The sequence below is a fragment of the Meleagris gallopavo genome, chromosome 2, assembly GCF_000146605.3.
Source record: "Meleagris gallopavo isolate NT-WF06-2002-E0010 breed Aviagen turkey brand Nicholas breeding stock chromosome 2, Turkey_5.1, whole genome shotgun sequence".
Taxonomy (NCBI): Eukaryota; Metazoa; Chordata; class Aves; order Galliformes; family Phasianidae; genus Meleagris; species Meleagris gallopavo.
In genome coordinates, this window is record NC_015012.2 from 60,256,106 (window position 1) to 60,269,659 (window position 13,554).

Genomic DNA, 13,554 nt, shown 5'->3' on the forward strand with positions numbered 1-13,554 from the left:
AAAAAAAAAGTACTATTTTCAGAGGCTCTTTGTTCTAGTAGTTCCTGACAAACAAATTGTTTGTTGGACAAAAATAGATGACTAAATTTAAGCACCGTATATGGATATTTAATAGGAAGATGAACCAACCATAATGTTCAGATAGGACTCCCTGTAAGATACTAATGAAGTTTATACTCAGAGAAAATGGGCATAGAAAGCCCTGTCCTTTTCATCACCAGATTCTACATGCTCTGGTCTCTTTTACTTCCACTTTACACTGCTGCAGCAAATCTGGCTGGGGATATTATGCTCACAATTCACAAGAACAGCTGACTAAAAGATGTTTTGGATAGCTATAGTAGCTGCAAATATGCTGTCTTTGCGATCTTTCTGTTTTACTTTCATGTTCACAGTAACCAGTTTGTTTTAGCTTGTGAATCCTCCCTTTGTTACAAAAAGAAGTCGTGATCAGTTGAACAGCCTGCCTTGTCCCCACAAGGCTTTCTCTATCTCCCTGTAAAAATCCTCAATTTGAAAGCGAGTCTTCTGTCTTCTGCGACAGTACTGACTGTTCAGTTTGCAGTGTAAATGTGTATTATCTCTTGTTCCCCAGTTTTTCACTTAGGCAAAATGCATTAATATTCAGCCTCCAATACTTACGCAGTTTTGCAAAGCCTACCTGTGTGGGAACACACAAAATGTCAATCTGGATATAGTATACAACTACTGTTATGAGCTAAATAGAAATAAAGTATTTAAGAATGATTTAGAGTCCAAGTTTTTAAAATCCTAATTATCAGTTAATCAGCCATCACATAGAGTGTCTCGTGTATGCCCACAACTTTCCAGTCTGCAAAGCCCACTTATAGTTATCACCTAGGCTGTGCATCAGGATTACTAATAAAACTCAACTTTCAATATAATTTTGAAATTGAATTTTTAGTCTTTGACACTCTTTTTTAACTTCTTTCTGAAAACAGTGGTGCCCTGACGAATAATAAAAGCCCAAGTAGCTATAAAGCAGCTATCACAAATAAAAGCATCATACCTAGAACCTCCTTCTTCCTTCTGCCCAAGTATTCCAAGCTATGAAAACAGAAAAAAGTAAGGGATAAAGAATCACAGAATTGCACAGAATCACATAACTGCAGAGATTGGAAGAGACCTCAAGAAATCATCGAGGCCAACTCCCGTTTGGGGCACATAAAGATTAGGCACTGAATACTATGGTGAGAGCCAGTACAAGGTGCTAAGTCAGGACATGAGTTTAAGTTTCACTCTTGTGTATTTGATGCTTCCTTCTGCCCAGGTTTCACAGCCTTGAGCTTTTAGGTACTCATATTTACCTAACCTGGACAAACCATTCTCAGAAAATAGAATACTCCATGTTACATTTGCTTATGAGCTTATCCTTCATTACAGAAAGATAAGGAATCTAAGTTTAAATTATCTTTCTCATTGACTAAGAGCAACATAAATCCCACACCCACTTGCATCCACAGTGAAGTGTACTGCTCTTTTTGACAAGGCCGGTGAATCAGCTAGGATTGCAGTATCAACAATCCCAGCCAACTGCCTCAACCTCCACAGGAGACAATAACCGTTTGTGGGCTAGTAACCCCCCCTTTGATCTAAAAATCAAAAGCGGACTACACTGCACCAGCTGGATGGCACGGCACAGTTAGAATGGATATGCTAGAAATTCATATTAGTTAATTGCTGAATCACAGATAATCACTGTATTTTAAGATTAAAAAATACCATAGCCAAAAGGTTATTTTCCTGAAAGCAACTGCATGCGCTTAAGATATTTTTCTAATCTATTCAAGTTACTCAGGGGCATGATTCCTTTCATGCTCCCATTTAACATATACATGTAGACAAAGTGTAAAGCAGAACTTGTATACAGTGAAAAGCTGTATGTATTTATTTATCATACTTTCAAAAGACATTTCTTGAAAAATAAACAGTTATGAAGAGCCCAGAAATGCCATAGCTTGTAATAAGTTCAGTTTGGAATATGCCATATTCTACTCACAATGAAAGCTAACCAAATAAAATGCAAATTTAGTAGATTTCACTGAGGAGGCAAAGAGACTTGGTTAACATCAAATATAGTGGTCACTAATCCCATTTCCCCTTCCCACCCAAGTAAGAAAAATATTTAAATTCTCCAAGTGGTAAATTTAAGCATCTTGAGCCCTGTTAAATCTTATAAGCCAAAGTAAATTCTATTTCTGTGATTAAACAGAGAGTATTTACAAAGATCACAAATAAACCATGTGCCTGAGCTGCTCTTATTCTTCTTCATACCATCTCAGTGCTTTTTACTTTAACATTGTGCAGAATTACATTGCTGCTACAAATTTTTGTTAAAAATAAAAGGCAATCACTATACAGTGTAAGGAAATGGAATATTTTAGGCACTAAATGCTGCAGGAAGATGCAAATAAATGCATCCCTTGCCCAGGGTTTTTCTGCATAATCTTTCTACCCAGATATTCTCTTATTTTCTTCCTCGTCATAATTATTTCTGAAGGGAGGTTCGCTGTCCAAGATGATCAATTCAATTGACTTGAGCCCTTTTCATCGATTCTAAGATAAATCTACATAGAGTTGCATCCCTACTTACCTGAAGTCAACAAGACTGGAGACAGTGAGAAAATGATGCCCTAGGTGCTGACCACTGTCAGATTGAGGATATTAAGACATAAAAAACTGGAGACATGGGTAAACTAATCAATGGACTTCACTTCAACTCAGCAATGAAGCAACTAATGCCATGAGAACACAGTTTAAGAGTCCAACTAAATTATCCACTAACATCCTCAAAATAACCTCTGGTTAAAGTACAAGAAGAGACACCATAATTTAAAAGCAAAGAGTACTGAAGTATTTATTCATAATCTAAATGAGAAAACAACTGCTAACTTTGAAAATCAACACAAAGAAGAAAACAGTGTTGAAAACAATAAAAGAAAAACAGGACTTTTAAAGCACAGATCCCACTGCTGCTTTGTGATATACATCTGAAGACTATGGAATTACACCATTATATAAGTAAGCACAACAAAATGAAAATTCAGATCATCATTAATGACTGTCACTACCTTTCTGTGTGCAACAGCAGGCTGAGTACTCTTTCAGTCATTTGTAGATTTAAATCAAAACTCCAAATTACTGCTATACATGTTTCTTCGAAATAGCAATATCAAAGTTCAACATCAAAGAAGAAAGTTCAAAGTTAAGGTTGCTATTCTGCTTTATAAGTAATAAAAACATATAAATGATGAAAATATCACAGAAAATAAGAATATGTCCTTGAAAAATCAAAGTACGCTACCTTGTTTAGCAATGAATTACAGGTATTTTTAACACAGTATCTCAAGATTCTACTGGAAACAACCACTTCATGGATTCCAGTTTTTAATTTTAATAAGCATTAAAAAAACACAGGAATCAACAGTATCTTCTCCACGTTTGTGCCTGTGCCACATAAAGTACATGTAGAAGGAGCAGAAAGAAATTTAAATCACAGCATATTCAGTCCTAAAAGATGCCACTAAAATTAATCCTAAACCAATAAAAAGTCAAACTGCTGACCTTTCCATGAGTAAATAGTCCCAGCTACCTGTCCCACACTTTTCAGGCCAACTGGTATAGTGTGAGCTTGTCTCCAGTATAGCCAACAAAACAAATGGCCTAGCAAGGCAGCAGCACCCCATTAGCCTCATTCAGAATGACAAATCAATTGATTGTTTCTAAGTTGCAGCTGCAGAAGCTATGGTCTGAATTTGTAGGAAGACAGTCACTTTGGAATAAAGACAGAGATGTTACCTTTTATTTATGGCAAAGAAGGAGCCTACACACCAGGACTTAGTGCATTTAGCAGACTGAGCTCACACATTAGCTTCCTGCACTGTAATTTGTCTGACAATACATTAAGGTGCTAAGAGCCTTGCTATTTGGAAGAATGCATAATTCTTAGATTTTTGTTTTGGTGCTTTCTTAGCCTTCCAGATTTACAATGAAACTAGCCAAAAAAAAAAAAAGAAAAGAAAAAAAAAAAAAGAATTGGGAAAAGAAAGAAAGAAAGAAGAATATTACCTGAAGGCCCTCTATGGCTAACCTAAGCATACTTGGTGTGAGCTTAGAGGCCTGCTTGAAGGTGAAGTTGCTCCAGTCTATAATCAAAACAAATCCATTCACTTGAAGCTCGGGGTCTTCTATCATGGCTTCTAAAGAAAGAAGTATGGCGCGCAAAATATCCACCAGTGTGTACCTGTGAATGTGAAAGCAAGAATTGGTTAAGCCATGTGCATCAAGGAATGGTGGAAGTTCTGATCATTCCTCCTTTGCATTGCTTATCCAGAGTCCAACAGCATACATAACTTCAGAAGTCATGGATATGCAATCTTAGGAAGGTCTCAAAAGCTTGGTTAGTTGACTTCATCCTCTGAGGCATGATTACATATATCTAGACCATCAGCCAGCCAAAAGAAGAATACAAGAACATGAAACACCAAAAGCAAATTTGAACTTTTTTTCTAAAAGACTGCCTAATTAATCTGTGTATTATCTCAAATGTCTGTACAAATGTATATCAACAAATGGTATTTTCCTGAAATCATAATTATATCAAATCTGAGTCTAATACCAGAAGCCTAGACCAGAAGTTTTCTTCTATATTTTTTTCCAAATAATTGAAATAATAGCCTCCACAAAATTACTCTATTAAAAATGGAATTTCCACATGCTCCTCTTACCCATAATGTTTTCTCTTAAATCTACAAAGAAGGCTGATCTGCAATCAGCCTCAAGGATCTCAAAAGTAGGAAGTAACATACAATAAGGTTGGAGTGCCTCTGGTTAAGAGTAATAGCCTTTGTCTGGTGTCTCTGGTCCTTTCAGTAAGGCCCTGAGCCTAACTCAAGCCAACAAGAAGAAGCTTGTTTTGCTCTGAAAAGAATAGGGGAAACATTGTCTACTATGATATTTCTCTTCATTTTAAAAATTCTTACTTTGATTTGTATTTGGTTTGGTTCACTAGGATAAGAGTTTTCATATTCTCCTCTATTTTCCACTTTTATGAGAAGTTACTTTTTTCTAATTTTTTACTGTTCGAAGATCTCACATTTGCAGGTAGTTTTGTATGCTCCCTTTTATTGTTCAGATTTTTCCAGTAGGGAGAGAGAACTGCAGAAGAAAAATTCTTCTCTGTAATTTCCCTATGGAAGTTTTCAAAATTCTGAAATTCTCTATTTCCTTTCGGCAAGAAAAAAAAGAAAAAAGGAAAAAAAGTAAAAAGAAAAAAGAAAAAAAAAAGAAAAAAAGAAAAAAAGAAAAAAAGAAAAAAAGAAAAAAGAAAAAAATGCCATTACTGAAAATGGAAATTTTCCACAGGGAGATCAAAGAGCTGTAATCCCAGAACCCCATTTCTGCAGAAGGTACAGTGAAGCAAGCCTGGGTAAAGCTTCCCATGGGCACAGACAGTGCCTCAGGCTTGGCCCAGTTGACGCTCTCTCCCTCTCTCCAGGCAAAGCAGTTCCCCTAGCCCAATTGCTGCATGCAACATCTATTTGGGAGGCGAAAATGCCAAAGTTGCTGTTGATGTCTCTGAACAAGCCAACAAATATCCGCAACTCTGTAGTGTAAAAAGTGACGAGGAAAAATGAAATCATCCATCGTCTCTTTCCTGACCAAAGTGCAAGTGAAATGAGATTTGTTGAGAGTGTTCTGCATCAGAAAGGCTACAGAAGGTTACACTGGCACTAAAATGGTCTTAATGCACCTTGAGTCACCAGTTAACCTATCCGCTACAGCACAGGCATGCAAAGACATTAGGGGATACCTAATCAAGAAGAGTACTGAAGTTCCCCTGTATGGTCAATGTCTTGTCTAACTGCCAGCATTAGGATCAAAGCACACTTTGTCTGAGGGGCTGACGTACACAGCATTGTATTCAGGGTCAGGGGCAGAGCTGGAGAGTGGCCAGCTGCCTTCAAAACCAGTGAGCATATCTCAGAATTAGTATTTTTTAATATAAAATCAGATAGAAATACATCCTGTAAGAGATCTTCCAAGGGGAAAGGTGACACAGAGAAGGAAATCATCCTCAGGTGAGTCAGTATGACAGCAGCTATTTACAAATATTTCAGCCTTAGGCAGACCTTCTATCAGATCTCATTTTTACAAGAAAAATAAATTGGAATTACTCAAATTATACAGTTAGCCTCAATCCCACTTGCCATTTGTGCTATCTCGTTTAGATGACCTTATTCTCCATGACAGGGGCTCCACAAAGGGGGAGGCTACTGGAAACACCCAACCTCCAGTCCAAGATTCCCAGTTTCCTGCAATAGATCCCTAAACACTCTCCCTATGGGACTTTAGGAAGACATTGCATGCCTTAGATTAATGGCTCTCTGGTGGCTTTGCTTTGTTTGATCAGTTCTGTAAACAGTACATCTTTATTTATTTTATATATATATATACCTGAATTATATATCTATATATATGTACCTAATAATATCCTGAAATTGTTCAAGTCAGTGGGAAAACTGTCAGATATCAATGAGGACTTCAGCCACCACAGAGAGTAACCAATAGCCACAGGGCTGGGTCTCCACAAATCTATAGTATATTCACCATCGCCTATTGCATGTTTGCTTAGTGTGAGAAATACTGTCTACAGTGACAATGACAATATTGTATGTTTACCCAATGTAAAAGACAAAAGGTTGTTTTCTCATTGAAAACAACATCCTGAAGAACAAATATCTAGCTAGAAGCAAGCAACAACTCTCTCTGTCAAAGGAAAGTATCTGAGATACTCATTTAAGTCTGAAAATCCACATTAGGTTTACACAGAGACTTGACACTGATAACCAAGCTTCCCCCCTCTAATACTCTTTAGGGCAATTAGCTGGAAATAAGAGTGATCTTTCATTCTGTAATGGACCTCCTCTTCTGCTTCTGATACATTAATTAAGTACAGTACAGAAAACCAGACAAGAAACACAAATCCATTAATGGATATTTAAAGCAGCTTTTCTTCTGGACACATGCTAAAGTAAGCAAGAAATGTGAGCTTGGTGTGATAGATGAAATCTCAGGAGCTGTAAGTGACAAGCTGAGTACTGAATCACCTGAACAATCCAAGCAAATGAAATATGATTATAGAAACTATATTAAAGCTTTCACACAGTAGAGTTCTTTGTGTACACTCATCTTAAATCCACTCCAGCCACATGTTGTCCAGCATTTCACCTCATTGCTACTACTGTTCACATTAGCACCAGGATGCACAGCTTTACCTCAACAGCTGCCCCAATCTTAGCTGGGCTTTAGGGACATGAAAACCCCACATGAACAGAAGGTGGAAAAATTTACTTGATTCAGATACACAAAAAAACACACATCAAGCAAACCTATGGCTATACCATTGCCTACAGCCAACCATAAGCTAACCCAAATGGCACTGAACTTCTTTACATAATCTCACACAAACTGATACAGTCAATCTCCAGACAAGCACTGGAAATTTAACCAGTAGGTAGGACAACTGCAGTATTACCCTGGATAAATAACATTCTGAGAATTGGGAGCTGTTTTTCACAACAGCCATGTCATCTTACTGCTGCATTAGTTATTCCACATAGGGAATTGCTTCCCCATAATTAGCTCTGTTCCAGCCAAAGCCTTGATAGGAATATTTGCCAAAATAATTATCATTTCAGCTTTCAGAGATGTGTGATGAAATGTACTTTGCACCTTTACATCTAAAAGCTGAACTCCCAATCCTTCATGAATTGTGAGCCTCTGAAAAACTAGTATACTGGTTTGAGAAATATGCATTACTCCACATTTAATAAATTATATTTCTGCAGAAATACAGCACCGAGAGCACTATGTAAAAGCTGATAAAGAAATTGCAGCTTTAAGGTGATATTCAAATTACTGGTTTAATGCAGGCTTTTATTTTAATATTTTGCAGATTACCATCAACTTCTACGAACTCCAAGTAGGTAGCTTATTTTTTTTAGAAAAAGCCTTTCTCTAGATAAAATAGTCTTAACACTCAGTCCTTGGGATTGCACTGCTGAAGCTTTCACTCCACACTGAAATTACGTTCTATATAGATACAGAAATACAACCAGTGAAAAGGGAGAAAAGCAGGATGAGAGCTACTAGTGACTGTGAAATAAATTTGGTACAAAGTGGCTCTGACTGCTTTTCTATACTTTAAAGCAAAAAAGAAAAAATATAACATATTAACCTTTAATGTAAAGAGAACAAAATATGAAGAAAAGACACAATCATTTTATTCTTACTGATGTGTGTTAAGTTGCCATGCTTATTTAGGAGACCCTCATTTCACTCTGGTCCCAGTTCCAAGGCATTGGCTGCAGAACCATTGGAAGCAGGGTGCACTAGCAGCCCCACTGCAGTGCATGTCTTGAGGTAGCCTGGAGCTGAGCTAGGCAGAGACAAGTCCTGCTTTATTTATGCCCAACTTCAGTCACATTCCCTTGTTCCAGCAGACTCTTCCAGCACACTCTGTAGCTAGCAAGGTACCACTAATTCCTAGGATAATCTAGAACTCATGGCTAATTTATATGTATTTAATGTCCTCTATTTATAGAATCATGCTTAATTCAATGAAGAGCTCAGACAACTTTCTTAGCCTGGCTGTTAAAGTGAGTAACACAAGCTGAAAATACATCATCACATACATAATACACTCGTAATGTTCCTTTTCTATGTCAACCCCAGCATGAGTTCAAATGAGGTGGGGACCAGCGTGTATATATGCTCTACTGCCTCCTGAAATGTTCTGTTCCAGTTGACTTTGAGGCAATGAGGCTACAAAGGCTTGACAAGTTAATAGCCATGCTGACAGTGATTCTTATAAATGTAAGATGGCTACCATTTCTACAGCAACGAGGCCTACTAGAATAATGCCTCACTGAGGCCTTGATTTGTCAAGAACAGAACAACTCAAGCTGCTGAACATTCCCACTCACTCGTTATTTAACAGTGGCAGCAATTTACAAAAAAGAAAAGTTCTTTGAGAATTTTTTAAGGGACACAAACAGCATCAAAGTTTTCAAATGGTTTGTAGGAAAAACAGTCTGGAAGACATTCTTGGTTGTACTTCACTACAATCTTTTGCCTTTTAACTCTGCTACCAGAAGCTACTGTGGTTTCCACATGGCCAAGAGAAGGACAAGACAGGGAGAACACAGGAGACAGAAGTCCTATGTCAAATCTAGCTGACAGCTGTTTTGAATACCAAACATCCTTGGTGATAGGTGGCAACCACCGTATCTTATGTTTAGACACATTTTTATTCCAGCCAGTTCACATTCAAATTGAACAACAGATAATCTAATTTGGCAGTTATCCTATTGTCTTAATTGCCATCCTACCCACAGTATCAAAAAGTTTTAAGTTAATTTGAGGATTAAAACTGGGTGGAATGATTATGTCACTCAAAGCGCAAACTGTTAACTAGAAGAGATAAATGACAAATCCTTTGCTTGAATTTAAACCACATGTCTCCTGAAAGTGCCAAACATGTAAAGAATCCACAACCTGTATTTTAATATCATCATTGTCTTGGCAAGTACAGATTTCTTTCAAATGAGCCCTTGTGCCACTGTGGCTTAAAGGAGAAAGCTATCTGAGTCTGAGCCATCATCTCACTTCTAATCTACTGTTCTGGCCTAGTATTTTCAGAATTTCAGTGAAAGAAGAGCCCTCAAAATATACACAAGGTATACACACAGATTTCCTTGCTTCACGGCACTACACCACAGACAAGACCATGGATTAGTGCACTTGTCTCCTGCATTTCTAGGAAATCTCTGAGATAGCTAATACAAGGAAAGAGCTCAAGAAAATAGCATGAAAATGGACCAATTTTATGAGGAGTTTGTGTACAAATGCTACAAAGGATACTGAAGAACATGAACAGCAAAAGATACTTCGCTGTGAGAGCTGAAGTTATTCATGCCATTAACCCCAAAAAACTTCAGCATCTGGACAAAAAAAGTGAAAAAGTGGAATCTTCAAATGCAAATGCACACCTACAAGCCACACACAGATATGAATCCACAGCCTGGAAGCTCATATGGAAGGCTGATCCCACTACCTCAAGTGTCATCTTGGCAGGGATGATGAAGAGTGAACAGGGTCCCATTGGAAAGCTGTTGGGCTACTTGATCTTGATGCTTTATCCTTTACCTTTTTCGTCTTCTTTTTTATTTATTTATTTGTTTGTTTGTTTGTTTCAGAGTTGTGTCTGATTTAGTTGTTCAGAAGGAAGGACAGCTGGTACAGTTTTCAGGCCCTGCTTTAATTTAATGATTTAACACTGAGTAGACGGGCTTATTTTACCATAGGAATTCTTGCCTCCCATGCTTTTCATTCTAATTGGAACAATGTAAATGAAGACTATTGATGCTAAATAAATCACCTATAGCATGTCTGAAACTCATCTAAAAAAAAAGTCAGAACTTTTTATTGCTAATAGTTGCATGCTGGCCATAATAAATTGTACACGTGATAAATTTGGAGGCTTACTGTGCTCTATTTACTTAGTTTACGAAGCATGTAATGAGGTCCTAACAAAACAAACCTTGAAAAGGAATCCACCCAGCATTGCTGTCAGAGGAGCCTTGTTTATTTGCTGCAATACTTCAAATCAGAGCATGAGCTCGAGACATACTGTGCAGCAACCTCTGCGCTCCCCACACAATACCCCACAGGTTCAGCTGCTGAACAACAGATAATGGAAATGGATAATTAGGAAAAAGAGTGGCCTAGCTCCGTTCCCAGGTCTGTTGCTGATATGTTCTGAGCCTTGGAGAAAGCCACTCCCCACAGCTAGGCTCCAGGGCTCTCCCCTTTGTCTGTGCTGTGGTCTCAAAATGAATCTCTCAGCCAGAGGAGAGCATGCCTGAAGCATGTGCTGCTGAGGAGCAGGAACTCTGCTGCAGACATGGCCATTGGGTATGCTGGTGGACCTCAGTCACTCTGCTGTTTTAAGATAAAGAATTGTACCAACAGCACTTCCGGAAAAAAATCACAATAAATGTACTGTTGAGTCAGCTGGTCTCCTGCAATTAAATATCAGCACAATCAAAATTAAGAAGAAAATAAAGTTATTCTATTCACATGGCAATTTTTTTTATATATATTTTTTGAAGTGCTACTCTGTCTGAGCTCAAGTTACACAAAACCACAGAATCGTAGGGGTTGAAAAGGACCTCAGGGGATCATATAGTCCATCTCCCCTGCTAAAGCAGGTTCCTTATGGTAGGTTTCCAGTTCTCAGCATTCATTTGATTAAGTGCTGATGATCTACAAAGTGTCACAAAGTTTCAGGAATTTTATTCATTGCTGAGAAATAATGGCATGTAGCAGTCCATGCTATCTTAAACATGGAAAATTCTTCATGGTAGATGCATGATTTAATATATGGCCCAAACATCCACTCCTCTGCTAACTCTTCCTTTTTAAGAGTTTGTAGAGCTGTTTTTAAAATAATAATTTGACATGGTCCTTAGGAGGGACAATGAAGCCACTCATAGGGTCCCCAGCCACATCACTCTGGCTCATCACTCATCATCTGTGGCTCCATATGCCAGAAAACCACAGCAGAGTGAGGATCTGGCCCCAGCTCTACCCACCTCCATCTTTATTTCCTGGTCAGTGTAGTGGTGGGTGCAGTTTCAATTTGTGCTAGACAGCAGCTTCCTGATCTCTGAGTGCAACCCAAGGGTTAGCAGGGGCAAGGAAGCTTCTCTGGCAGGCAGCATGGATGTGGCCACTCTGTCTGGAGGAAGAAAGGCAAAGCAGGAAGAGACCCACTCCAGCTGAAGCACCCACTGGTAACGGGAGCAGAATGAGCCCCCTCCCACAATGGCCATGGATAGCCTGTGGGAGGGCCTTGTACAAACATTATACTTCTGCACCCATTCTGTCCACCATGGTCAACGTTTGCCTGCCCATTTCAAAGCAGCTGAGGGAGGGATAACAGTGCTCAGCACTGCCAGTGCCCAGCTTGTGTTGTCCATATAGGACAGTGTGGGTGAAGGCAACTCGCAGGTGTTTTGGTTTTCTCACTAAGTGCTGCAGATCTTAAATCTGGATGCACTGGAGATCCTGGAGAAGCTTAGCGATGCAGTGCTCAAAGCTGCAGGTTTTAGACTGCTCTCTTTATGGATGCACACACTTACATGTACTGAAGTCAAGCTGTGTTGGTGATTTACGTAGGCATGGCATCTGACAGTCTTATAATACCCAGCCAAAAGCTAAAAGAAAGGGACCTAATGGTAGGCAGCTTTCCGGCCAAGTCATCTTCAGGCTAGAGCAGTCCCCAGAAGGATGAGATTATTCTGGAGACTGCATCAGCCTCCTTCAACCTGCTACCAGAGCTTTGTGTGCCTGGATCATACGAGCAAGCGGATTCATGCTCAGAGTAGCATGAGTAGGGAAAAGAAGTGGCTACTCTAACTTTCATCCTAGCATTTCCAGGTGGCTCAAAAAGGGCTTTCTTTAGATGAGGGAAAGGATTTGGAGCCTCAGCTTCCTGCACAAGCAAACTTTTCAGCTCCAAAACCATGATGGATACCCTTGATTTTCAAAGAGCATCTCCCACTTTGTCCTATTGTACCTGAGCAGCTCTGTGTGTGCTGAAGCAGAGAGACCAGCACAAAGAGTGCAGCCAGCCTTTGTCAGGGATGAGCACAGCATCTGCCATATCAACCACTGTGGTGAAGGGGAAGCAGATGGGCATAAACCCCAAAGCACCTGACTGAGAAGAGCACCTGAGCAGCTCCCAAAAATTCAGAGCCTAAAGGATGAAAGGGCTGAAGAGGTGCTTAGTCATCAAATACATTTCTTTTCTTCCCTTACCTCCAGGCTGCTGCCCAGCACGTGTGTCCCACTACCCACCCACGCACTCCCTCTGCTCTGGCACAGCCTTTCCCACACATCTCCCTGAGGAAGAAGGGGGAAAGGCAGGCGGGTGGCCACGCATTTACCTGCTCTGGTCCCAGTTGGCAGCAAAAAGGACGAGGATCTTCCTGCCATAGTGGTCCAGGTTGGCTAGCCCGCCAGGGAAGCCGTCCTTCAGCGCCTGTTTGATGCCCGGGTCGGTAGCCTTGAAGCTCTTGAACATGTCCAGGTTCTGCTGGCGGTACTCAAAGTACTGGGCCAGGAGGCGAAACGCTTCGAAGTGCTGAAACTTCCTGGCACGCAGGAACCGCAGGATGAAGGCATCATCGGTGCGGAGGAAGCCGATGTCCGGCCGGGTGATGACCATATCCCGCACCTCCTGGATGTCCTGGTGCAAGGTGTCGGGGTTCTCGTTCAGTTCCAGCCGGGCTTTCTCCAGAGTCTCAGGGGAGAGCCCTGCCTGCAAGTGAGTCATGGCGCTGCCCTCCTCCTCCTCCTCCTCCTCCTGCTGCCGCCCGCGCTCCTCAGCCTCCCGCACGCCGGTCCCGAGGCGCGGAGCCGGGCACGGCAAATCGCCGCTCCCCGCCGCCGGGCCTCGCCCCGCCG

General features: G+C 40.2%; 1 protein-coding gene across 1 annotated transcript in view; it reads right to left on the reverse strand.

Annotated features, from left to right (window-relative positions):
• Nucleotides 1-13,548, reverse strand: part of CLVS2 (clavesin 2) — a 53,005-nt gene extending 39,457 nt beyond the window's left edge. The window contains exons 1-2 of the mRNA XM_003204242.3: nt 13,035-13,548; nt 4,090-4,264 (exon numbers count right to left, since the gene is read on the reverse strand). Coding sequence (XP_003204290.2) covers nt 4,090-4,264; nt 13,035-13,423 — 564 coding nt within the window. The 5' untranslated portion in view covers nt 13,424-13,548. The remainder of the gene's footprint in view (nt 1-4,089; nt 4,265-13,034) is intronic.
• Nucleotides 13,549-13,554: the final 6 nt, after the last annotated feature.